Source organism: Nannospalax galili, unplaced genomic scaffold (genome assembly GCF_000622305.1).
Source record: "Nannospalax galili isolate Female #2095 unplaced genomic scaffold, S.galili_v1.0 scaffold34, whole genome shotgun sequence".
Classification (NCBI taxonomy): domain Eukaryota; kingdom Metazoa; phylum Chordata; class Mammalia; order Rodentia; family Spalacidae; genus Nannospalax; species Nannospalax galili.
This window is the reverse complement of record NW_008338996.1, coordinates 6,815,608-6,842,017: the sequence shown is the minus strand read 5'-3', so window position 1 is coordinate 6,842,017 and position 26,410 is coordinate 6,815,608. Positions and strand designations below refer to the sequence as shown.

The following is a 26,410-nucleotide window of genomic DNA, read 5'->3' as shown; positions in this document are numbered from 1 at the left end:
GTCTTTGTCCACGGCTTACCCTCTCTGGAGCATCTAACCCTTCCCAGCTTTGTCTCCCTTATTCCTCACTGTTTTTGCTAAGGTACATTTTTTTTCAAGAAAGCACTTTACAGCTCCTCCAGTGTGTCTTACGACCCAGAGATGACTTGAGAAAACATTAGTTCTTCCCTGACACAGCCTCACATCACTAGACTGCTTCTCTACAGTGACCCCTAAACCATAAGTTCCCAGAGGACAGGGATCCGCTCTGTCTTCAGCTCTACATCCCTTGCCTTCCATTGTGCCTCCTTAATCAGTATTTGTTTAAGGAATAGACAGAAGTCCCTCCACCACACTTAATTGGTAAGAAACATCACCCAAGCAAAAAGAGAGACAATAGGAATTTTAATGCACAGAAAGTCCTGTAGAGACCCACAGGTAGCAGGAGGAAGCAGTGGGCCTGGAAACTCAATAATGGAAAGAGAGAGAGAGAGAGAGAGAGAGAGAGAGAGAGAGAGAGAGAGAGAGAGAGAGAGAGAGGAAGAGAAGGAAGAGGAAGAGGAGGAGGAGGACAAAAAGAGGAGAGGAGAGAGAGAAGTCCTTAAAGACCCAAGCTTCCTCACTGCAACAATTCTTGGGCATCTTTGCTGATGATGAAGTAGTCAAACAGTCTCTCCACAGGTCTCTTCCAGGGGTCCATGGCAGGAGGGAAGAAAAGGAAAGACTGCTTGGTCTCCACCTGAAACTTCCTGTCTCCCCACTGACTTCCATCCATAAGAAAAGGCTTAAAAAGGAGAAGCATTTGATAGAGTCAAATAATATCTTAGAAAAAAATAAAAGAGAGAAAAACGAATAATTCCATTGGTTACAAAGTTCTCTGTTGGCTGTCCACAGGAGAAACAGTTTGCTTTGGCCTTGCTGGCAAGATCCATGTGCCAGGCCCCTCCTCAGCTGTCCCCCAGCCCACCCAGGTCCCAGGATCCACGAGAGTACTGCTCCCCCTAAGAGAGTCTCTGTGCTCACGGACGGTGGTACCTTCCCTCACCGGCCCTTGGACTCCCCATACGTGTTTCGGGCCATGGACACCATCTTCTCCTCACATGTGATTTTGGTGTCTTTGAGGACGCTGTACCACACCATGCCTGCAGGCCGAACCTCCTCACTGCGGCAGAAGAGGTAGGGTACGGTGTCCACACGGCTCTGGATGTAAGCGCTTCGCAGGAGGCTAGAACAATGGCTGCTGACCCTCTCCAGCCGCCGCAGGATCAGATGTGCCTTCCTGAAAGGCACAAGAAGACAGAAATGGCCAGGGTGAAGTCCAGAGCAGATCTTGGGAGTGGCAAATAGGTTCAACAGATCCATGAAGATCTCTTACCTAAGCAGTTTCTTATCCATTTCTGATCTAAGTGTGGTATTTTGAGGAGAGCTGCCTCAGCGGTTAAGAGCACTGGATGCTCTTACAGAAGACCAGGGTTAGGTTCCTAGCCCCCACATGGCAGCTAACAACTGGCCCTTAACCCCAGCTCCAAGGAATCCAACACCCTCTTCTGACCTCCGCAGGCATTGCACAACTCAGGTGTATTTACATACATGCAGGCAATACACTCAGGCACATAAAAATAAAACATAAGCATTTTTTAAAAAGAAGAATTATGAGAGCATATCTCCGGGTGGAGAGTTTGCCTGTAAACGCAAGCCTCTGGCTTCCATTTACAGCACATCCCTGCTTCCACACAAGAATGAACTTATGGCCTATCTTTTTCAGTTTTTCTGCCAGCATTTGAGATCTTTAACACAATACCAGCCTTGGGGCTCTGACCAAACAGAAATTATTATGCTAATGATTTTAAACTATCCAGAAAAATAACAACTAAAAGTTGATCCCATGGGCTAAATGACCATTGTTTGTGCACTTGCCATATACTTTTAAACCCTCAGATTTTCACTTAAGGCTCCTGTTAGTGCTGAATAGCTAGCTTTTTTTTCACTCTTAGTTAATAGATAAGGAATCCAAACACGGCACAGGGACTTGATGAAGGTCAAATACCAAGGTGACCATTGGGACTAGATATCAGAATCCAGGCCTAGCATGAACCAGCCCTTCTCCAGCCTTCAGCTTTCTGTTTCTGCCACTGTCTCATGCACTTCTCTCCCTGCCTTGAAGTCTGGAAATCATGCCCTCTGGACTTCTCTTTCATTAAATCCTAGGTATAAATGTCCTCAAATCAGAACTTGTCTGTGTACCATTTTGCTCCATCTCTTAGCTAGTCATCATAGCTTTGTCGTCCTAAGTTGGTTTTGAGAGTATAGATGAGATATACCCAATGCCTGATGAAGAGTAAGCCTCCAAAATATTGTTATGCTACATCAGGACCAAGGTTAAGTGGAACACTGATCAAACAAGGGCCATCTTGTATCACAGTCATCATTTAGAATTCACCTGAGACCCTCCTCTAGCAGTAGAGATTGATGGCTGCATAGTTCAGGCTAGGAGGGATCTTTGAGATTTTCTAGTCTGGGGTTTCTCAACAATACTACTATTAATTATTTATTATAGGAGCAATCACATAAGATGCTTAGCATCATCCTGGGGCCTTAACCTACCAATGGCAAATAGCAGTCTCATACAAGTCAGGAAAATAAAACTGGCTCCTGGCATTGCCAAATGTCTTTTCAAGGGACAAAGTAATCACATCTTAAGAATCACAGATCTAGACTAATTTACTTTCGTCAACAATGTAGAAACAGGGCTAGAAAGGAAAGGGAAGGTCCCCATCTCAGGTCACCCACAGTTTTTCTACATTCTGGTGCTCACAGTCCTGTGAAACTATGTCTCTCTCTCTCTCTCTCTCTCTCTCTCTCTCTCTCTCTCTCTCTTTCTCTCTCTCTGTCCTTTCTATGCCCTCTTGAGACCCTAGGAGGGAAGGTGTTTTACAACACAGACCACAAATGGGAGACTGTGCTAGGCACCCGTGTGGCACCAGAAAAAGGACTCAATTTGTGTATTACATTTCGTGGGCACGATTTATGAGGTGCCTTTCAAAAAGTCCTCTTTGTATAGTTCACCACTTGGGTGGAATATTTTGTGAGGAGCCAAGAATTTGCCACTTCATAATCACACTCCATCCACAGCCCTCCCTCCTCTCAGGTAAGTTCTCCCACCCCTAAGCGGAGCCTGAGGAGTTTACTTCTCATTCTTCTTTGTTGGAGCCCTTGCTCTGTTCTTTCTTTAAGAAGTATTTGTGTGATGTGTTTATATAACATCTGTGTGTGTACATGTGTGTGAGGGTGTGCACATACCATGGTGTTCATGTGAAGGTGATAGGAAGCATCTTTGGATGCAGACCCTAGCCTTCCACCTTGACTGAGGTAGGGTATTACTTGCTTCTTTCCACTCTGCTACATACTCCAGGATAGCTGGCCCGAGAGCTTCTGGGAGATTCTTCTCACTCCTCTCATCTTTCCATAGCACATACCATTACATCTCATTTTCACATGAGTTCCAGGGATCTGAGCTTAGGATGTGAGATTTGCATGGCATTTTTACTGCCCAACAATTTCCCCCACCCTCTTGTTCTGTTCTTTAATTGCTCTACAACCTTGAGGAAGTAACCTAACATCTCTTAACTGTTTTCTTTGAAAAGGAACTACTGAAGTTAAAGGAGATAATAATGTCACACCTTGTTAGTTGAGAATATTTTATAGCAGAAGTTCTACCCAATCGGGTTCTGTTGCAAAGAGAGATGAATGCAGATTATGACACAGAAAAGAACAATAAATTTTAAAAATATAGTAAGTCACAAAAGCTGTATGTACAGAGAAAGGTGTCTAAGTAGGTCTAGGGTCGTCCAAGAACATTTGCGAGGAAAAAGGGAACTTGTGCTGCTGGTTACCGGTTAGACTGAGAGGAGGAAGCAAACAGAGCAGGCAGCACTGGCGAAAACAGAGCGACAGCAGAATTCTGGGGATCTGTAACTACAACAGTGTCCAGTGGGGACCTGGCGAGAAACAAAGTAGGAAGCAGGGGGGAAGCCAGGCTGTTGGCATTTACCAGTGCTCCTCTGTTATTTCCAGTGTAGAGTCATAGTGATTCAAATCCCAGCTCAGCCACTTGTTGGCTAGGTGATAGTGAGCAAACTGTTTTAGCTCCTTGTCTTATCTATACGGTGGGAATGACTATATACATTATAGTGCTTCAAAAGTAAAAAATAGAGGGCTGCGGATGTAGCTCAAGTTGGTGGGATGTCTGTCTGCCATCTGTGGAGTACTGGGTGTTGTACCAGAACTGCATAAGCCTAGCATGGTGGCCGGCACATGCCTGAAACCCCAGCACTCTGGAAGCAGAACAGAAGGATCAGATGTTCAAGGTCATGCTTATCTACATAGCAAGACTGAGGTCAGCTGGGATACATGAGACTGTCACAAAACAAATAAACACATAAAAATAAAAAGGGATAGTGAATCTATAATGAGCGCTTTGTGTTTGTTGTTTTGAAGTGAGGTGGGGAGTTTACACTAATCTTTAAAAAGGTTTAAAATTTATTCTCTAAGAATTAGATACATACGTTCAATATATTTTGATCATATCCACCCCCATCCCCTCCCCCTCCCACTAAGTGGATTAAACCAACCTTTCAATAGTGTGACACACATTGTTATCTACAAGCTTCACACTCAAACACACACACACACACACACACACACACACACACACACGAAAAAAGTCCCTAAATATTTTATGTTAGTGTGCAATTTTGTGTTTGCCCCATTCATAGCTAACTTTAACCTCTCCAAATTTTAAAGTGAGAAAGTAACTGGATGGGAGCTGGACTATTTTAAAATGCTTGTGGCCACCTGGGAAAATAAGTTGGGGGAGGGCGAGACCAGCAACAAGAAATCAGGTGAAGTGCATATCCAGGGATTAACTGATTCCTACTGTTGTACTTAGGGGCACTGGTTGTATTTTTCTCTCTGAAGTGGTAAAAACTCACTTGCTCTGTTTTCTCAAGTATGAAAAGGGAATATTATGGTTCAGCTCAGGATTATAGTAGGGCTTAAGTGAATTATAGGTAAACTCTGAAATGTGTTACATAATAAGCTTAGAAAAGACTATGAGCACGTGTTACATGGTAGAAAAACCCTTCTCCTTAGGTACAACCACCACCATCACAACCACCACCATCACTGTCACCATCATCACAACCACCACCACTACCATCATCACCACCATCACTACCACCACCATCACTACTACCACCATCACTACTACCACTATCACAACCACCACCATCACAACCACCACCATCACTGTCACCATCATCACAACCACCACCACTACCATCATCACCACCATCACTACTACCTTCATCACTACTACCACTATCACAACCACCACCATCACAACCACCACCATCACTGTCACCATCATCACAACCACCACCACTACCATCATCACCACCATCACTACTACCTTCATCACTACTACCACTATCACAACCACCACCATCACAACCACCACCATCACTGTCACCATCATCACAACCACCACCACTACCATCATCACCACCATCACTACTACCTTCATCACTACTACCACTATCACAACCACCACCATCACAACCACCACCATCACTGTCACCATCATCACAACCACCACCACTACCATCATCACCACCATCACTACTACCTTCATCACTACTACCACTATCACAACCACCACCATCACAACCACCACCATCACTGTCACCATCATCACAACCACCACCACTACCATCATCACCACCATCACTACTACCTTCATCACTACTACCACTATCACAACCACCACCATCACTAACACCATCACCACAACCACCACCACCATCACTAACACCATCACTACTACCTTCATCACTACTACCACTATCCCAACCATTACTACCACTACCACCATTATCATTATGGTATTTCCATAATGGCTTTGCTTGTCTATCAAGCACTGGGGATAGATATGGTCTGACTGAAGCCCTAAGTGTGGATGTTACAGAGGCAGACAGACAGAGATATTAGCCACCTCTCATTTAGGAGCAAAAATGCTGTACTATAAAACCAGCAGAGTTCTATGAGAATATATAAGCTGGGCACCGAATAATCAATTAGGGGGCTCAAGAGTGTAATGGCTAAGATAGATTTGTTCAATGCTCGAACAAATGTTTCAGATAGATGAGAGGGCAGATGACAGGCAAGACCAGAGAGGCAGCATAAACTAGCAGTTGATTGAAATGGATGCTGAAAAAAATTGGCAGAAATTAGACCAGCTGGACTTTTCCATTCCATGCTAATAGATTTAGATATCATTTGCTAGGCAATGGAGAACCATTGGCTGATTAAGGCAGTTAAAAAATCATCATAAATATAAAATGAGGCTAGAAAGGGTATTTTTCTAAGTAGGTCCAAATGCTTTGCCTCCAAAACCCTGACCATGTCCCCAGAGAGAATCTTAGAATTCAACTAGACAAAGCCTCCTTTGTATGGATGGGGAAACTGAAGTTGGGTATGCAAAAATGACTTGTCTTAAAGGAATGCCTTCATTTAATAACAGACAAATCTAGAACCAGAGTCCCTGAACGACGGCATAGAGTTAAGACGAAGTATTTAGTTTTAACTCAAATCCTAGGTCTATAACAGCTATTTCGATTAGGAGCATGTTCTTCAATGGAACTCCTAGTATCCACATCAATAAAATGGAAAAAATAATAGTCATTGGAGCAAATGAGATAACAGAGAAAATTTCTTTCACGCTAAGTAAATTTTAGCCACAAATTGGAGTAGCATTTATAGTAGAAAAATTGGCTTCAGATCCCATTATAGATCTTTGATGACCAGTTTCCTCAATTTCTAAAATAAGAATTTAGATTTTTTTTTTTGTAGATCTGTTGTTATGCTGAGATGAACCAATTGGCATAGGCCTTTGGCCTAGACTTAGTCTGTAGTAGGCATTAAATTAATGTTCACATTTAGAAAACAAAGGGGAATTCAGGGGATGTAGCAGACAGAGGATGGTTGGTAATGCTCAAAAGATACGAAAAAGAAGTGAGAGAAACCAAAGGCCAGAGTGATGGGTAATAAATGGTAGGATGTACAGAACCATAAATTCAGGATCAGACATACTTCAAGTTCTCCCTGGAGGGGAAAGCCTAGGTCAGAGTGACCACGTCTCTAAGACCAGAAATGAAATTGTACTCCCTGAAGTAAGGGCTGAGGTCTGCTTGGATAAGAGGTGAAGAAGGGACATCACGCAAGGAAGAATGAGGAAAGGGTGACTTGTGAACGAGTCAGGAACTGGACCTGGCTACCAGGTCTCTGGGGATTGTAGAACCTTTCACTAGTGTTGCTCCCCAGTGCTATTACTCAATCAATTGATGAGTCATCACAAAGAGACTTAATTTCTAAGAAGACCTAAGGTGGGGAAAAAGAAGAGAAGCATCAAAGAAACATTTGACTGGCCCCACTCCTACACTGTATCGGAAGTTGAACTTCAATGTCTAGGTTAGCTGAAGTTAAGCCTAATGAGTGCCAAGGGCATGATGAAGTTGTGAGGTTGCAAGACATTTTCCAGAAGTGGAGACGGCAAATTAAAGAAAGTAAAGACTCCATTCACACTATCCTGTGAGGATACAGTGTCAGGCCACAGTCGGAGAGACCAGAGACCTTTGGTAAGAGGGACAGCAGCATTCATAAACTATAGCCAGCCTGAGATGCTGAAGGACTTCTGACAAGGCAGCCTGCTGAGTTCAGAGAACGAGGAGAGGGGAGGGGAGGTAGGCAAACAGCTATGTTCCTTCAGGAATTGAAGATAAGTGAGCAAAAACCTGAGGGTCAGGGATGATGATGACTATGACCACTCACTGCATGCCAAGAACGGTACCCATGTAGATCACCTTGAAGCAAACCCTCACCACACTTCTTCCCGGTCTACAGGAGGTACAAGGGAGCCAGCAGTTAATCCTGTGACTAGAGCAGGGTGACAAGGGTGCTAGAATGTGGTCTCTTGTGTTGGCATAAAGTGCCAAGTGTCACAAAGGAAGTGGCCATATGATTGTCAGAAGACAAACGGGACCTACTACAATAATCATTTTTTATAATAATCATTTTTTACTTATTATTTTTATTTTACGTGTATGTGTGTGTTGCCTGCATGTAGGTAAGTGCACCCATGTCGCGAAATGCCCACGAAGAGGCTGTCGGATCCCCTGGGATTGGAGTTACAGACAGTTGTTAGCTGCCATGTGGGTGCTGGGATTAATAATTTTCAACAGCTTTAAAAACAGAGTCCTTTAAATAAAATGGATCTTCAATATGGTAATGAGTTTACCATTGCTGGAGGTGATCACATCAAGAACCTTTTAAAAAGGTGACTGCCTATAACAGGAGTGAGTTGTGAGTTGTTCTTGTGTTTTTTTTTTTTTAGTGTGTATGTTTCTTTTCCATGTGTATGCGTGAAGTGCTTGCATGTTTATTTATTTCCATATGCATGTACATGTGTGTATACGCATGTGGAGGCCTGAGGTTGACATGGGAGACGTCCTCAGTCACTGCCCATCTTATCCATTGAGGTAGGAGCTCTCTCAACTGAACCCAGAGCTCACTGATATGGCAAGTGTGACTGACTAGCTTCCTCTAGAGATTTTTCTGTCTCTGCCTCAGTAGCAACGGAACCACAGGCAGGCCGCCCGACCCACTCATAGGCTCCAAACTCCAAACTTTTGTCCTCATGCTTGCTGCTTATGCAGTAAGCACTTAATTACTAAGTTATCTCTGCAGTCCCTATTTGTGTGTTTTTATTGTGAAAAGATTTACAGAGAAATGCCATCTGCTAGGCCTCTGATGAGCAGTTCATGAGAGAACCTGGTGTGACACACTCACCAAGGCACAGGGCTCCTGAGAGGAAGGGAACACAGTCATTGAGGATCTACTCATGCCTCAAAGTCATGTTGAAATTCCATCTTCAGGAAGTCTTCCAAATGTTCCCAGCTAGTATAAGTCATGCTTTCCCTGTGTTGCTGACGCATTTTATTTCCCTTTTGGGAACCATAATATATCCTCTCTCAGTTGTGTACACACTTTGAGATGTTATGTGTTACATGGAACAGGAGGCTGGTCTGACATTGCAAGACAGTATTTTGAATATGGGCTTTTAACTCATTAGTTGTGCGGCCTTGAACAGTTTATAAACCCAGGCCATCTCTACTGCTTAATCTTCAATCTACTGTTCAGAAGATTAAATGAGATACGGATAATCGGGCCTATAGTAAGTGCTCTACTTATATTTCCCTCCTGCTTTTTGGACTGTGTGGAATCCTCTGTGGCCTAGCTTCTCCTAAATGTGCAAGAATGGATTAATAAATGCAAATTTACATAAACTAAGGAAAATTTCAGTTTTAGATTTTCCATCAAGGGCCAGTAAAGGCAAGGGAAGGGCACAAGCACATCATGTGAACCTGAGGAAAGAGACAAGTGAGCAGATGGTCTGTGCAAATATGTTTATAATAGCAAACACATTTAGTTGGTATTTGGTAGAAAACTAGAATACTGAGTGATATATTCTTACAACTGTATAGGTAAAGGACTTTCATCAAGATAATACATTTAGATGTGTATCCATGGGAAAATACTTGTCCAGCTACAGCAGAAAGAAGCAGATAATAGAATATAGTATCCATATTTGTTAAGCAGAGCAGATCAGAGAATAAGGTGTGGATTTTAGATATACACATATTATCAAACCTGTATCTGTTTCCTTTCCCTTAAATATCCACGCCCATATCCATATCTACCCATGGAGACTTGTACACAGTCAACAATGTTACCCCTGGGTAGGGCTGGGATGACAGTGTCTATTCTAGCTACAAAATTTCTACTTTCTATTTTGCATACCTCTCTATAATTTGTATGATGTCGAATGAGTAAGAATTATTGTGGAATGAACTAAAAGTATTTCCATTTGGAAAACATGAATGCAAAGACATATTTAGAGGTGGGAGGATGAATCTGAGCTAGGAAGCCATATTTTCAGCCTCCCTGGTAGCTTCCTAGGATTACTTTCAAAATAAAGCTCCATCAAAATTTATTGTCAACCCCCACACTGGAGCAAAAGAGTCAGTGCTGCCTGTGGATATATATCTTCAACATGTTAGTAATTAGTAATGATGTTTACATTTGGTTTGCTTTCATTCCTGTTCCCCCATAAGGAACCATGAGACCCCTTTTCTTTTCTTTTTCTCCCTCATCACAAGTTTTTTGCTATATGACTTATGCTGGGCTCCAACTTGAAATCCTCCTGCCTCAACATCCTGCGTGCTGGTATAACAGAAATATACCATCAGACCTGGCCCATAAGACCTTTTCAAGAATTCTTGACAAATGGTAAGAACAACTGGCCAGAAACTATTTCAGCTGAAGTTCATAGGGATTTCAAGATGATAACCAAGTGTTTGCTGTTCCATCTGTGAGGAAAACCTGTCCATGGATCACTTACTCAAAGTCATAACACACTGTGGCATTATTTCCACTAGGAGTTCTTCATTCTAAAATACTGGTGAAATGAAAGCTGTTAGTTGATTGCCATCACAGTCTTTCAATAAAATTATATTTAATATGCACCTACTGTACACAATTTATTATCATTTCAGAAATGCCATAATATGTAAGAAAATTAAAATACATCTGAAATTATAAGACTATGCCCCAGAAACACTGGTTTATTGTTTTTACCAGTAAAAACAATTAGCTCTCTTTTAAGAGCCCTAACCCAAGGCACTTAAGAAAGAAGCCAACACAGTATTAGAAGAATGGAGACTCTGATGCCAGGTTTGCTTGCTTTCACTAAGGGTATAGCGAAGGATGCGCCAGCTCTTTTCAGATGAGGAAGGTGCACTGTCTTGCGAGAAAGCTCTCAGGCTGAACCAAACCTGTGTGATAACTCCTGTGATCAGTTAGCAATGTCTGCCATGGAAGCAGAAGCGGCTGGCAAAATAAATAAATCACTTCTAGGATAGACCAATTTCGCTGAAACCAAATCTCTTCAAGTGCCCCCGCCCCCTTCTTACCACACTTTCAATCTGACCAAATGTAACTGAAAGTGTAGCAGAAAACCAAGCGTGGTCAAGGATGCTCTGAGTGGAGCAAATTCTGGTCCCTGGCCACCTATGAGCTCAGCTTTTCAAGTCTCTAATAGGAACCTTATGGTGGGACAGCTGGGTGTCAGCAGGCCTTCTTTGAGCAGCTGTTTGCAGTAACCTATAGTTGTCATGAGAACTGGGCTCTAGGGAAAACTAGCCTGATAGATTTATTAGGCAGAGGTAAGAGATGCCCTTTTGTCACTAAATTTTATGGGGGTATAGTAACCCAGACCAAGGGAAGAGTTGAAAACATTTTGGGCTGGAGATTATATAGAGAATCCTAACAGAGTTCAACTTATAGCAGTCCTCAGTGCTGCTCCTGCAAAAAACTCTCATCTTCACAGTCTACTTGGGTCTGAGAAACAGGGTGTTGGGCTAGAAGTGAAAGGACGTTCACGCTGTCTCTGTTTTCTAGTTTCTGTGACCTTCAGGACTTCCTCATTCCTTGGCTCCCCAAATGGAAGAAACCAGAGTTAAGCCCCTTTATGCTCCACATGAGTCCAGAATGGGGTCAGAAGTTTTCCCAGGTCCTATAGTGAATAGGCAGCAAAGCTAGGGTATGAAACCTGGGCTCCTGGTTCAGACAAGTTTCCTGCTCCCTCTGCTTCACATGCTGGTCCTGCACACTTGATAACCCTTGAGAGACACAGAAAATGTATTCAAATTGTTATTTTAAAAGCCTTTATATAACTTCTGTGAGAAAGAACATACTTCCAAACAGGACTCACAGAAGCCAGCAAGCTCTGACCCTGGCTAAACTCTCCAGCCTTTTTTATTTCTGTTTCACTCTCACCTTGAACTTTCTGCTCTGGTGATATTTATCGTTCCTGACTACAGTATAGTCTCTTACCTCACCACCCGGTCTCAGTTTGTACTTGTGTTCCTTTGAGGCGAGCACCCCCCACTTGCACCTGGCAATCTGTTTATCCTTTCATTCCAAGCATTAAACTCTTTTTCTTTGGCAGGGATTTCTCCTTGAGTTCCTGGTCTGCATCCATTCCTCTATCTACCTACATCTAAAATCTTGTCATCCCAATGGTGTTTTCTAGACCAGGAACACTGGTATAACTGAGAGTGTGTTCAAAATGCAAAACCTCAGACCCTTCCCAGACCACTGAGAAGACAGGAATTTTACCACCATGCACATTACTATTTGAGAGGCTCTGCTCTAAAACACATTCCTTTTTAAAACCATATTTCTTGTGACACGCTCTCCTGGACTGCCTGGTGACCAGCATTTTCTTCTCTAGATGCCAAGCTCTGTACACAACCCATTAACTTTCTTCACAACATAATTCACATATTGAGCCTGATAACATAATTCACACATTAGATGTATCAATAAATCAATTAATGAAGTGACGTCTCTTCAAGGCCTGTAATGTTGCACGGCCACTTTATTCTTTAGATCTTAGAGTTCATGGGTGCAGCTATTTCCAGATGGAATCCACACATCGTTGGGAGCACAGAGAGAATTAAGAGACCCTTGGGATTGGATGAGGGTAGATGCATATAGAAGAAACTCATAAGATAGGCTTCCATCACAATGAATCCATAATCATCTATTGTTCATATTCATAGACTCATTCCACTATTCAGTTATTCAACAGGTAGTTATGTAGCATTTACTTTTGAAAGTGAGTAGGGCATGGGCTGGAGAGGTGGCTCAGCAGCTGAGAGCACTGGCTGCTCTTGCAGAGGACCTGGGTTTAGTTCCCAGCACCCACATGACAGCTAACAACCATCTATAACTCCAGTTCCAGGGTCTCTGACTCCCTCTTCTGGCCTTTATGGGCATTGTAAACATGTGGTGCACTTACAAACATTCAGGCAAGACATTCATATACATAGAAGTAAATAAAAAAAATTTAAAGTTGTTAGTGTATCAGAGATTACTAATTATGCATAACTTACACTGTAGTAGAGAGGAGAGGCAATATATTAGGAAACACATAAGCAAATGAGATACCCAAACTAATGGGCACAACTTTGAAAATTAAAACATCAGGTTGAGTTAGAGCAAAAGGGTGGGAATTTTAGAAAATCTCCGAGGGACTAGTATTGTATTTAAGACCTGGGGTTCTGTATTCATTTAGAAAATAACCTCACCAATGATAAAAGAGAGAATAGCTCTCTTTTCATCCTGATCATTTTCTAGGCAAGCTTGCTTGCTGAGGGACAGATAGAGGCAGAGCCTAAGTGTTGTATAAAGACCTTATTGGCAGGGACTGGACAGGTTATCCTCCTTGATTCTTGTTGACAAGCCAATGTGAAATATTGGAGAAATTTCAAACCCCTTCTAGAGACCAGAGAAAGAGGGGGTTGGGACACATGGATGGGGGCTCAGCAGACAGTAGCTGGGGAGTAACTGTCTGAAGGTTAACCAGTTAGCACAGCCCATTACCAAATGGGTTGCCTTGCTTCTTTGGGCAGCCAGGAGGCCTTTCTGAAAGATTTATGTCTTGGAGGGTCATAAAGGATCCTAGCAGGTTATAAAAAGAGGAGTGGGGCTCTGGTTTCATTTCCACCCAAACTCCTTGAGCCCTGTGGGAAAGCCCAATAAAGCTGAATGCCTTTCTAGGGCCACGGGCAAGATGGCAGCTTAGATGACTCACAGTGGCTTTTATTCTGGGATCTGTACTGTTGCCTGACTATCTTCTTTTAGCTTTTATCTAATGAAACTTCCCTTCATGTGAAAGCAAGAAAGCTATAGTCCAGGACCTGGCAGAAGTGATAAGACCCACAGCAGGGAGGGATCTCTTTTACCCTTTGACCAGGCACTCATCAAATCTCATCTCATTCTTGAAGGGCTTCAAATCCTTGTAAGGTCATTTCAAGTGTTAGTGAGTGATCAGGACAGAAGTTCAAGGCAGAATCAGTTACCATGTGGGATGCAATTCCAGGCAGTTCACTTCAACCCAAGGAATCTCCACTTCCGTATTATTCAGAAATGGGAAGAAATTTTACAGAGACATTATAAAGCTTTCTTTAGCATGACCTGCCACCCACTACGTATTTCAGGAAATTATAACATTCTCTACAATGCCACCTGATGCTACCCTGTCTAAGAATACTCCATTCCCACCTTGGGATCACTATCCCATCAGTCTTTAGAAGGCTTCACTGCCTCCCTCTTGCCTTAATTCTTATACTCCTAGCTTTCAAGGGCAGCAAAAGGATCTTGCTCCTTCTGAGATCTGATAATATCATCCCCACCCTGCCGCGAAAAACACTGGAAAAGCTGTCCATTACCCTGGGGAGATAGTCCAAATTCCTTGACCCTACTTCAAGGGCATTCAAGATCTGGCCCCTGCTGATAGCTCTCCCTTCTTATCTCTTACCACTCCTACTGTTAGGCACTTTGACCCAACTACTCACAAATTCTTTAGTGCTTCCAAGAACAGTGCTCATCTAAGCTTATTAAGTTTCGGTGTGGCAGGGGAAAGGATTTTAGGTATACTCAATGATTCCTGAGCCTAATCTGATCCAATATTAAATATCAGTGAGTCACATTTGGGGAAAAAAAGGTAAAGTTCCCTCTCATTCTCTTCCCCTCACTGAGAGTACTTTAAGTAGCATGTCTTGGTTTGAGACTGTCTTTAACACTTGTCTTGCTAATCTTTTCACGGGGTAGCCTCTTGCTCCAGTAGATTTGAACAATGTGTTGGCTTTGCTCAGTTTTTGTTGTTCTAGCTGTACTGACTTACTTTATCAATGATTAGTTTTACTCTTCTGTTAGGGTCAGATAGTACTTGTTCTCCCTTTACAAGATGATGCAGTGTTATTCTATTCAAATGCATTTCCTGTAAGCAGCAATCTCTTTTCTTACTTTAGATCTTTAGTCCTAACATGATTGTACTTATCACCACTCACCTTTATTTATTTGATATCACTCATTGTCAGCCTAAATTAGAATTCAGTTAAGTTATTGAGGAACAGAAAGAATCTGGCCCTCCTCTTATACTTCTAAGCCCATACCTGGGTCCCAACTCATCCTCACTCCTCCAGACAAAGTCGCCAAACTTTTCATAGTGAGAGTTGTAGTGGTGCTGGACTCGGAAAAGCATGGAGGCGGAGACTTCCATCAATGTGTTGTAGGCTGTCTGCTGCTCCTTGCCACTGGTGTACCCATTGTACAGATTATAGATCTTGTCAGCTATCTCTGAGAGGGAAGAAGTACAGAGCACATCACTGAGAGTGGGGGGAAAAGTGGTGACCTAAGTATAGCTCACAAAAAGCAAGACATAGCTGTACAGGAGCTCACTTCATGATCTTTGGAGACAGAAAACCTCCATTCCATCCTGAATATGTCACTGACTAGTGGGTTCAGCTTCCTTATCTGTAACTGAAAATAAAGGTGTCTACTCTGGTGGTCTACTGGGAGAAACTAGGCGAGAACAAAGACCTCAACACAGGGACAGGCAGAAGGTCAACACTCATTATCCTAGGCTTTCTTAAAGGTAATGTCACTGTGCTCAGGATGTAATAGAAGACTACAAAGAATTGCTGAGATGTAAATAAATCGTGTTGCTGCATTTCAATGTCTCCCCTTCCATCTCCCCTCTGAAATATTTCCAACATTTTTCTGAAGTCAGGCCTGATGCTTCCCTGTAAAAAAAAAACCTTGTGAGGAAATCCAGATGCTTCTGTTTGTCATTCAGGACCATTCCTGCTCCTTCAGTCACCCCTAATCACTGTGATTTAAATGGATCATCTGTAGATGGCACATCCCTTCAGCTCTGAAGGCTCTGATCACATTGGCATGTAGCCCTGTGTCATTATTAGTAACAGTTGACTCTAGGACAATCTAAGGCACTTCAGGTCAGAATGAGAAAAGCATTTACTTTGCATTGTCTCCTACTTTATTTTTTCTTATGTTTTGATCATTTGTTTTTATTTTAAATAATAATGATAATAAAATTACTCAGAAAACATCTCAGACCACCTTGCCTTTGAGGCTCAAGATCTCCATGGCACCTCTCATCTGTTAGTTCATGTAAGCAATGTGTGGCTCTCTATCCACAGTGAACAACTGAATGGTACAGACTTTTCTCCATTGCATTGCTTGGCCCACACCCGTTGGGACATACTTGTGCGAAGTAAGATTGTCCATTAGGACTCATGAGCTTCTACTGCAGTTTGCCAATCTAGATGCAGAAACTGTATCTATATTGCCTAAGTATATGGTGGATCTGATTGACTGCTGTATTATTTTTGATGTTCTTATCTAATGTTTACAACGTCATGGGTCAGGACTGGATAAAAGAAAAGCTTTAATCTTGCATGCTAACTCTGACTGCTAGGCACTAGTGGTAGCTCAACACTGAAGATTTAGAGGTTATCTACCATTGAATTAAATGGAACAATGTGCTGTGATCAGCTAATAATGTCTGTTGTGGGCACAAAAGAAGAAATGGTCTTCACTGTACTACTTATTTGTCTGTTCTAACATGTTCTTTTTGTTGTAGTGGTTTTGTTTTGAGACAGGGTTTTACCATGTAGCCCTGTCTGGCCTGGAACTTGCTATGCAGACCAGGCTGACCTCAAAATCACAGAGATTCACTTGCCTCTGCCTCCCAAGTACTGGTACGAAAAGCATGTGTCTCCATACCTGTTAAGTAGAAGATAGCAATGGGTCCCTAAGAAAGCTAGGATATGCATGGGCTCTGACCCTCACCATTCCTTGCCCATCAGTCAGAACATGGTTGAATTCTAAAAATGAAGAACCAATTTTGCTATTACCAAAGTTACTGCTAGTCAATCTCAATTTTTAACTCTATTATCATGATTAATTTATTATTCCATGTCCTTCCTGCTCACTTAGTTTCTTCACTTTCTGCCCCCACCCCAGTGTGTCTGTGTGTCTCTGTGTGCGTGCGTGCATGCGTCTGTGTGTGTGTGTGTGTGTGTGTGTGTGTGTGTGTGTGTGTGTGTAGTACCTAGCTACTGTTGGATGCAGAACTTAGAAAGGGGAACATGGGACTTACCTGGCAAGTGAGGAGATGGGTCACCTACCTTCTGCCTTGTTGTCGTCCACCAATGGACAAGCTGTCCTCAGGGTCACTGTGCTGAGCTCTGAGTGCCTCCCTCTCGTATCTACAGCATACAGAGTGAACCTGTAGCATAGCAAAAAAAGGAGAGTACCAGGCTGAGGCTTCCCAGAAGGCCCTGGGAGTTGAAAGGAGGAACATAAAATCATGCCAGTAAAGAATGCTCCATCAGGGATGCTTAAGCTGTCAGAGAAATGATTATTTTAAATGATAATTATAAAGAATTTATTGAGCACTGGATACCTGCTGGACACTTTGCACTTATTCTCATAATTTGCAATTAACCAAGCCTAAAAAGCAGAGATATATTTTGTACTGTCTTTCACCAATGAGGGCACTGAAATTTAGAGTGTGTATCCATCCTTGCTAATGAGGGTGTGGGAAGCAAGCTCACACTGCTCACAAGGCTCCCTTGCTGGTTGAATATGCTCATTTATATCTCCTTCCTTCCCTCCTTCCCTCCTTCCTTTCCTTCCCTTCCCTTTCCTTCCTTCCTTCCTTCCTTCCTTCCTTCCTTCCTTCCTTCTTTCCTTCCCTCCCTCCCTCCCTCCCTCCTTACTTCCTTCTTTCCTTCCATCCATCTTTGCTTCCTTCCTTCCTTCCCTCAACAATTTCTTAATGAGCACCAAGTACCAAAAATTATATTAGATGCTAAGGTTTTGAGCAAAGTGCTTGCCTGCATACAGCTAATAAAAAGGTAAACAACAAACAACATAGACAAATAGACAACAAAACAATCAAATAATATCAAATGTAATGGAATATACATCAGGATCATGAGGAGAAGGTGAATACAGGAATGTGGGATTGCTTGTGCTTTGAGATAGGTGTGTCCACCACTGCCTCTGTAAGCTAAGACTTGAATAATAAGAAAGAACCCCAGTATGGGAGGAACCTCTTGGGGAAGGGTATTACAAACTCAGTAAGTGCAAAGGAAGGACAAAGGAATCTCAGTAAATTCAAAGGCCCAGAGGAGAGAAGGACCAGATGGAGGAATAGACAGTTGTGGCCAGAACAAAGGGACATGAGAGAATGTCAGTGAGGACTTCATTAGGCAATCACAGGGAATCTGGGAATTACTCTAGCTACAAGGTATGTCCCTACCTTCCCACCATGCCACCGGAAGCTCCATATTGTCTTGGTAGGAGTCAACCTAGACTGTGGGCCTAGCTAGAGAGAACCAGTACAGTAAGAGAACAAAGTTTCTTCTAGGGCAGCTTCTGGGAACCTTCTAGGTTCTGTGGCCCTTCTTCTCTTCAGATCTCTGGGTACTGTAGTTTATACAAAGTCTATGGAGGGAATATAGAACACTTTCCAGAGATGGAAAGAATAGAGGCCAGGAACAGGAAGAAGAGAAGGGTTATGTGTCCAAGTGTCCTCACTTTGTCATGCCATGTTTCACTAATACCACTTAGAGGTACAGGCAGTATGTGAAGTGGGTAGAGGGCTTCCTAGGTACATAGAATAACCTGAGTCCTGCTTCCCTATTTGCTCAGCATCTCAATATAACTCATGTTATAAAATTGACTTAGTGTCATGATTATAAAATTTCAAAATGGTATGTCCTGACTGATTGTGCATATAGAACCTTTAATAAGTATGAATCCCTGGCACAAATTTATTTACATCTGCTAAGATCTTCGTATATGTCAATCACCAAGCTAAGCAGCTTATTTTACCAAGCACTTCTAAAATATGTGTGTAATTGCCATCTTTATGCTATACTGGAGATTCAGAAAAGGAAGCCACCTTGCCAAGAATCCTATAATGATTATTGGGATTGACAGTTAAAATCTAGGTTTGTTTGACTCCAAAGCCCACCTATGAAATCACTCTCCACCAGTGTCTTCCAGCCCCAGATACCAACTTTGAAAAGATCTAACTCCACTAGCTACACTTGCAGAACACAGATGTGCTGAGGCAATGTCACCTCTTACATTCTTCTAATCTTATGAGCCATACTGAAACAAAAACCATCACTATTTCCTGTTTTCAGAAGAGGAACTCTAAGGTAAAATAATAAGCAATCTAAACAAGTCACTGGTTATGAAAGTAAAAGAGGCAAGCATGTGGTCTGCTGTATCCTAACACTTCATGCTCTGAGTTGCCATTTTCAGTGCCACCATTCCCTGGCTTAAAAGGTCTGAGCTTCCAACTTTGATACTCATGACCTCAAGTCTTAGAGGTTCTTTATATAAAAGGGTCCGTTAATCAAGATTTCTTAATGCAAGGAAGGAGAGGGTAACAGAAAAAGGAGGCTGGTCTTGGAGATGGCCAGAGTTGGTGCTCTTTTGCTCTGTAACCTTGGACAAGTCATAAATTTATCTCTTTGAGTCTATTTTATCTCTCTGCACCAGGCATCAGTGATAGAGACTTGCCTGGTTCGGTGTGGAGGTTAAGTTAAGTACTCTCTGAAGGATCATTAGAAAGCCATGTAGAAAGGTTGGGACAGCATATAGAAGAAACTGGTTAGATATGCTGGCACATTGTTGTAATTCCTGTAATCTGGAGGTTGAGGCAGGAGAATTTTGAGTTCAAGGCTAGCCTGGACTACATTGTGAATTTGAGTCTAGCCTGTATTGATTACCAAGACCATATCTCAGAAAACAAAAACAAAAATGCCTTTTCTCTCAAAATAAAGAAATAAAAAGGAGAAAGTTTGGTACATGAGACTGGGAAATTGGCAAAATGAAGAGGTAAGAACTGTACTGATAACACCAGGTAAGCCTTCTCCATCTAGCCAGCTCATCTAGAAAGTGTCAGAGGCAGGATTCAAATCCCAGCCTGTAGGTCCTGCAAGTGTCCACTTCAACTTGGTTACAACCGTATTGCATCATTTAACAAAACACCAGTCACTCACTATTTGTGCAAATCAATGATCTCAAGAGAACTGCATCCCGTTTCTCATTTTCAACAGAATAGAGGCAATTTTACAGCACGTGGCTATGTCAAGAATTACCTGGAGTGAGGCACAAATGGCTTGCAGTGGCAGACTTTTATAAAGACGATTTATACAAAGCTTATTTGTACATGAATACATACTTTTAAAAAAGCCATTCCATCTGAATTTGAAGAGAAGGAGATATGTTTCAAATGAAGGACAAGTAGAATATTTGAGCGAGTGAGTGAAATAATGGGTGAGCCTCAAGGCAGAAAGATTTGGAAGATGTGTAAACTGTTTTCCAATTGGCCATCTGTGTTTTGGTCCTGCTTCTATAAGATATTTCTCCCACCGAAAAGCTTCTTCAAGCAGTGTAATAGCTGGTGCAGAAGCAGATTAACATTGGTTTTCCTTTTGGCAGTGCTGGTGATTGAATCCAGGCCTTTACATATGCTAGGCAAGCGCTCTACCACTGAACTGCATCTCCAGTCCTGTCTTAAGTTGTAAAACCCGAGTAGAAGCTTCGCATTTTCCAATTGCAGGCTGTGCATTCCTTGGGAAATCACTTCACCATCCCTGACTCTTAGCCCCTCAACCTGCAAAATAGGGTGACACAAGTTGAAGATCAAGACTGAATGAGCTATCATCATAATAGGCACAGTTCCATATTTGGTTCTGAAAATGTAGTTTCCATTTTTGTTACTATAGTAACTAAACACGTCAGTAGAAGTCCCAGAATGGAGGAGGCCAGGCCACCCTGCCTGAGTTATGTACGGTAGGGGTTGGGGGACTGGGATATGGAGGAGAAAGAGGAGAAAGATATCAACCTCACAAGCCTGGGTCAAAAGTCATAAGGCCATGAGCTTTCTGTCTATCTCAGCTGAAATTGTAGAACTGTTCCAGAGACACATCTGAAATCTGTTAGGGGTCCAGGGGCTGTGTAAGAGGGAGAAAGTGGGAGAGAGACAGAGAAAGAGAGAGAGAGGGAGAGAGGGAGGGAGGGAGGGAGAGAGAGAGAGAGAGAGAGAGAGAGAGAGAGAGAGAGAGAGAGAGAGAGAGAGAGAGAGAGAGAGAGAGAGAGAGAGAGAGAGAGAGAGAGAGAGAGAGAGAGAGAGAGAGAGAGAGAGAGAGAGAGAGAGAGAGAGAGAGAGAGAGAGAGAGAGAGAGAGAGAGAGAGAGAGAGAGAGAGAGAGAGAGAGAGAGAGAGCACACAGTCAGACTTTTATGATTCCTGGGGTATTAGGAAGATAGGAAGGTATCAGCTACTGTCTGTCTGGTTCTGTTATACTCCATGTGATGCAGGCTGGAGCTCAGTGATAATGTGAACTAGACACCTTTGAGCCTCATCCTGTGATTCTGAATCCTCATTTCATTGATGGTAAAAGCAAGGTAAGATGAGAAAATGACTTGGACAAGGACTCACTGCCACTAGGTTCACAGTAAAGACCTCAGTCCTCCTCTTAGGCTATTTCTCTGTACTGTGGTACCATGTGCAAGTAGCCGATTTAGGACCATGGGGACTTAGGGAAACTTTAATGGTATGAAAGGTGGCTCTAAGAGTGAAGTTGGCTACACATGTCACAGGAGCCTGAAGCTCTAGACCCAAACCATTGCTATTCCAACCTTTGACTATGATTCAGGAGAAAATAATCACCAATCAATGTGCTGAAAGCCAAAGTTCTAGCCCAGCATTTCTACAGCCTGTGGTGTGAGATCTTAAACATGTTAAAGTAATGTGGATTCAGTGTATGGAGAAGTTGAAATGAAAAAAAAAAAAAGCATTATGTGTCGAGGTGCTTGGGCTGGACTCAGTATTCAGATCCAAAAGATTCTTCAAGATTTCTTCATCTTTGTCAGGATAATGTCATCCTCAGGAGCCTTATCATCCCCAGATGAGCCTGCCATTCTCAGGACTAGTAACTTACCTTTGATGTGGGTTCCTCTTTGATGCTCATTTATTCATGCTAAATACCCTGTCACTAAATCCAAGATAAGCACTGTCTGAAGGTCCAACCTTATTTGCCGATCTTTGTTTCCTACTGTACCACAATTAAAGTATATCCAACAGCTAAGGGCCCCAGGATAAACCACACCTCGCTGTCTTTGTACACATGGCACCTTTTGGCTAAGTAACCCTTCTCTTTTGTCCTTAAAGCAGCCTTCACAGTTCTTCTCTTCCAGGAAGGCTGTTTCTTACCCCTGAAAAGTAATTTAGCCTATGACCTGTGATAGCCAGGTGAGGTCCTGTTCTCCTTTCTTTTGACCCATGAGCCTATATCTCCCAGACCTGACAGTGGATCTGCCATAAGTACTTATACTTACTATTACTAAGAACCAAACTTAGCAGATACTAACCATGGTGACAGACGGAACAAATGAGACAACTATCTCAACCTATTGGGTCATTGCCCTTTTCTAGAAATGCACTTTTCTATATATGAAGAAAACAAAAGTTGATTAGATTGATGTTTAAGAGAGGATAGGAAAAAGAATCGGATAATTTGGTTTTCAAGTCTGACTCCCCATCTACTGGATGTGTGAAGCTTTATATTAATTTACTCACCTTTAAAATGGGAGTCACCGTATTAAAAAACAAAACAAAACAAAACAAAAACCCTGGAGGGAAGATTTTGATATAAAAGCAGAAGCTACATGGAATGTGTCTGGCATGATCCTGGCATGTGCTAAGCTATCAATGAACAATAGCCCTTGGTATTAATATCAACTGCTATTATACTACTTCTGGTCAAGGCTCTGACTTCACCCACACCTGGGGTGAGTAGCCCTCCTGGAGATCAGAAGTATGTGGGTGGGTGAGAAAGGAGCCCTCGTAGGTCTCATTCAAGACCCCCAGACCTCCTCACAGCAGGGGTAAGAGAGTGAAACCAAGAAGTTAATTGGCGGTGAGAGCTTCTCACAGATCTGACAGGGGGTAAGAGCAGGGAGGGAGCCCCAGAGGCCCGTGTCAGACCCAGGTCCCCTAGAGTACAGGAGAATGTGTTTGAAGTCTCTAGGCCAACGCCTGCTCTTCCCCAGTCACCACATGATTTAGGCATTCTGGGGAGGCAAAAGTCTCCTTGCTGATTTGAAGGGAAACAGATGTTTCCAGGCCAGAGGCCCTAGTCTTATAAAATGCTCTTTTCCCCCCACAAGGTTTTGGCAGACAACCTCCCATTCGCTCACAGCCACCCCTCCACCTCCTCACCCCCACTGCCAATGCTTTACACTGCCTTCCCAGCACAATGGGGTCGTGGGGAAAACACAGAGTTCAATGCTGCTGTGAGTCCGAGCAGCTGGATTTTAAGCACGCTGAACTGCCCATCTTGGAGTCTCAATCTCCTTTGTATATAGTAGTGTACTGAGTCAAGATCACTTCTGAAGTCAGTGTCCTTTCTACACAGTAGGGTACTAAGTCAAGATCACCTTTGAGGTCAGTGCTCTTTCTATACAGTAGGGTACTGAGTCAAGATCACCTCTGAGGTTGGGTTAGACCTGGTATTCTAGGGACAGAGAATTTTCATTTCAGATAGAACTGTTGCCTCTTCCAGATTGTTCCTCATGAGTATCTGCAGGAAAGAGCATCGGTTTGCAAATTAGTCTGCCCTGGGTTTCAGTCTGGGCTACACCAGCTACTGGGCAAGCAGCAACCTAACCACTACACTTTAGTTTCTCTATCTAATTATGGGGATCAAAGTTCTATCTCGTGGAGTTAGGAAAGTTAAATTAGAATTCAAGCTCCTGACATTTATTTTAGATTACTTCTGAAAAAAAAATCTGTAGTATACCTTTTCTCTTTGACTATTCACAGTGCCCATGTAGTCTGCAGCACGTGTGCAGTAATGTTTGTAACTGGATGTGAATGGAAAGACTGTTAGAAGAGACTATTTGGGTCCTAAGACCCAAATCTTCTCTTTTTTGGTAAATTTTTATTGAATTTTTGTATATTTTATATAAAATATCTTAATCATCTTTATACCCCCTTCCTCAGTGGCATCCTCCCATAGACCCACCCCAATGGAAGTCATATATTTTGTCAATTATGTTAAAGCCTATTATGTCAAGTTAGTGTCTCCAGATGCCCCTCAGTGCAAGTTTATCCACTGGGGTGCAGTCAGCCTATCTAGAGTCCCTTGGTCACAAATGACCAAAGCGTAGAGAATAAGAGTCTGCAGAGTATGGGTCCTTGTACAGGGCTCCTATGTTAAACTCCACCCACCCAGGGCTCAGGGACCATTGTGGAAAAGGAGGCAGAAAGATTGTAAGAGCCAGGGAGGAGGTGCATGATCATATGGAAATAGAGTCTTACAAGGTCCTGGGACCTTGCTCATATGAACCTATAGCAATTGTGTCAATATGCACAAGACCCACGCAAACTCAAGGAGACAAAAATCCAGACAGAACTGTGGAAATTGACAGCAGGCCCCAATCTTAGTCAAAGAATTATTGGCAGTTGATAACATTGGGTGAGGAAGAGCTGATCTTCTTAAACCCAAGACCCAAATCTTTAACCCAGCTCTACTTCAGACATGAGAAGAGTCTCATTCCTCTGACTGCATTGAGATGGAGTATGTAGGGGTTAAAATAGGCTCTGGAACCCTACTACCTGTTCAAATGTTGCTTCTACAAACTGTGATATTCATGAGCTTAGGCAGGTGAAGTTGCCACTCTGCCCTTTCTTCAATGTGTGAATGTTGGTAAACATACTGGAGGAACCCTGTGCTTGAAACGGTGCCTGGTATATATGTGCTAATTAAGTATTGATATTTGGCATGTATGTATTTAAATTATTAATGGTTTCTGCAGTGGAATAAGTCCTGTCCTGTAACTGATGTTTCACCTTGAATGTGGACTCTCATGAGTGCTTTGATCTGAAGAACATAGAGGGAGAGACACCATGTGACTTCTGTGTCTGGTTGTGCAAATCAATGTAGCATTCATCTTGCTCACTGAAACACTCACTTGGAATCCTGAGTCTCCAATAAGAAATCTTAGTGCTCTGTTTGCCCCTATGGTGTGTGTGAGGAAGCCAAGTCACATGAACAGGCTGTGTGTTGGAATGTCAGCAGTCATAAGGTCTGGATTCATGAAGAATAAGGGAATGGAGATCATTTCAACCTGAAGACTTGAATCATGCCAGGCTGTAATCCCTGTATCCCAGGCGCCAGGCTTCATGGAGCAAGGGTCTGAATTTTTGAATCAACAAATCCAAATCTTTGCGCAGAACAAAATGGTTGTTCAGTGCTGCTAAGTTTGGGCTTCATTTGTGAAATCATCAACCTCCAAGCATAGAACAGGATCAGTAAACTACGGCCCAAGGGTCAAACCTGGCTTGCTGTTAACTTTTGTAAGTAAAGTTTTAATGGAAAACAGTCACTTTCTAAAAACTGTGTCTTCCGTGGCTGCTTTCACACTGGAGTGGCAGGTAGGAGTGATTGTGACAGAGACCGCAGACCCCCTAAAATATTTGCAGTCTGTGTCTCTGGAGGAAAAGTTCATAGACCACAATGGACAGTGTGAATAGTAACTATGAAAATAGCTTTGCTCCCAGGGTTAAAAATCTCTTGTCTAGCAAAGATAGGGTCAGTGTTTGGACAACTGGTCCAAGGTCATAGCTCTTCTGGTCTGATGCCACATCTGGCAGCTGAAGACTTAGACTTCAACTTGAGGACTGATTCTGAACCAGCAGTGTGGCTTTGGGGAGTCCCCCAATGTTCTATCCCATGTTTCTAAGCCCAAGACATGAGGAAATTATAATAGGTGGTCTAGAGTGACTACCAGAATTCAGTGTTCAAAGTTTCCCCAAGCTGGTACTGGCTGTTGGACAAAATAGCTCTGTTCTCCTCCAGTTTAGGAATATCAAAGTGAACTGACAGAATGTGTGGGCAAGGGCTGATACGGATTCTTACTTGGCCACATAAAGCACACTTACCCCTCACAACAGAACCCAACCTTCCCATCTTCTATGTCAGGCTGGTAGCCCAGGTGTTCAATGCAAGTATTTAATTCCAGTCTAGAATCCTAGTGAGGACTCTACCTAGGTTTCTACTTTCAAAACAACCCAGTCTGGGGAGTGCCTGGAGACCCAGGCAGGGACAAAGGTGAGGCAGTATATAGCTAGATTCTACAAATTTTTAAATATTTATTTTAAGTATGTGTGTGTATGTGTGTGTATATGTGTGTGTATGTGTGTTTATGTGTGTATGTGTGTGTATGTGTGTATGTGTGTGTGGTGAATATGTGTGTGTATCTGTGTGTGTATGTACGTGCATATATGTGTGTGTATGGGTGTGTATGTGTGTGTGTATGTGTGTGTATATGTGTGGGTATGTGTGTGTGTATCT

General features: G+C 42.6%; 1 protein-coding gene across 5 annotated transcripts in view; it reads right to left on the bottom strand.

Annotated features, from left to right (window-relative positions):
• Positions 1-363: 363 nt before the first annotated feature.
• Astn2 (astrotactin 2) overlaps positions 364-26,410 on the bottom strand; it is a 1,043,712-nt gene continuing 1,017,665 nt past the window's right edge. For 3 of the 5 annotated variants that reach the window (XM_029563721.1, XM_029563718.1, XM_029563719.1), the window contains 3 exons: positions 17,154-17,254; positions 15,117-15,300; positions 368-1,258 (listed from right to left, as the gene is read on the bottom strand). In XM_029563721.1, coding sequence (XP_029419581.1) covers positions 1,021-1,258; positions 15,117-15,300; positions 17,154-17,254 — 523 coding nt within the window. In that variant the 3' untranslated portion in view covers positions 368-1,020. Of the gene's footprint in view, positions 1,259-15,116; positions 15,301-17,153; positions 17,255-26,410 lie in introns of all 5 variants that reach the window. The other 2 variants (XM_008833484.3, XM_029563720.1) reach the window with 1 other exon arrangement.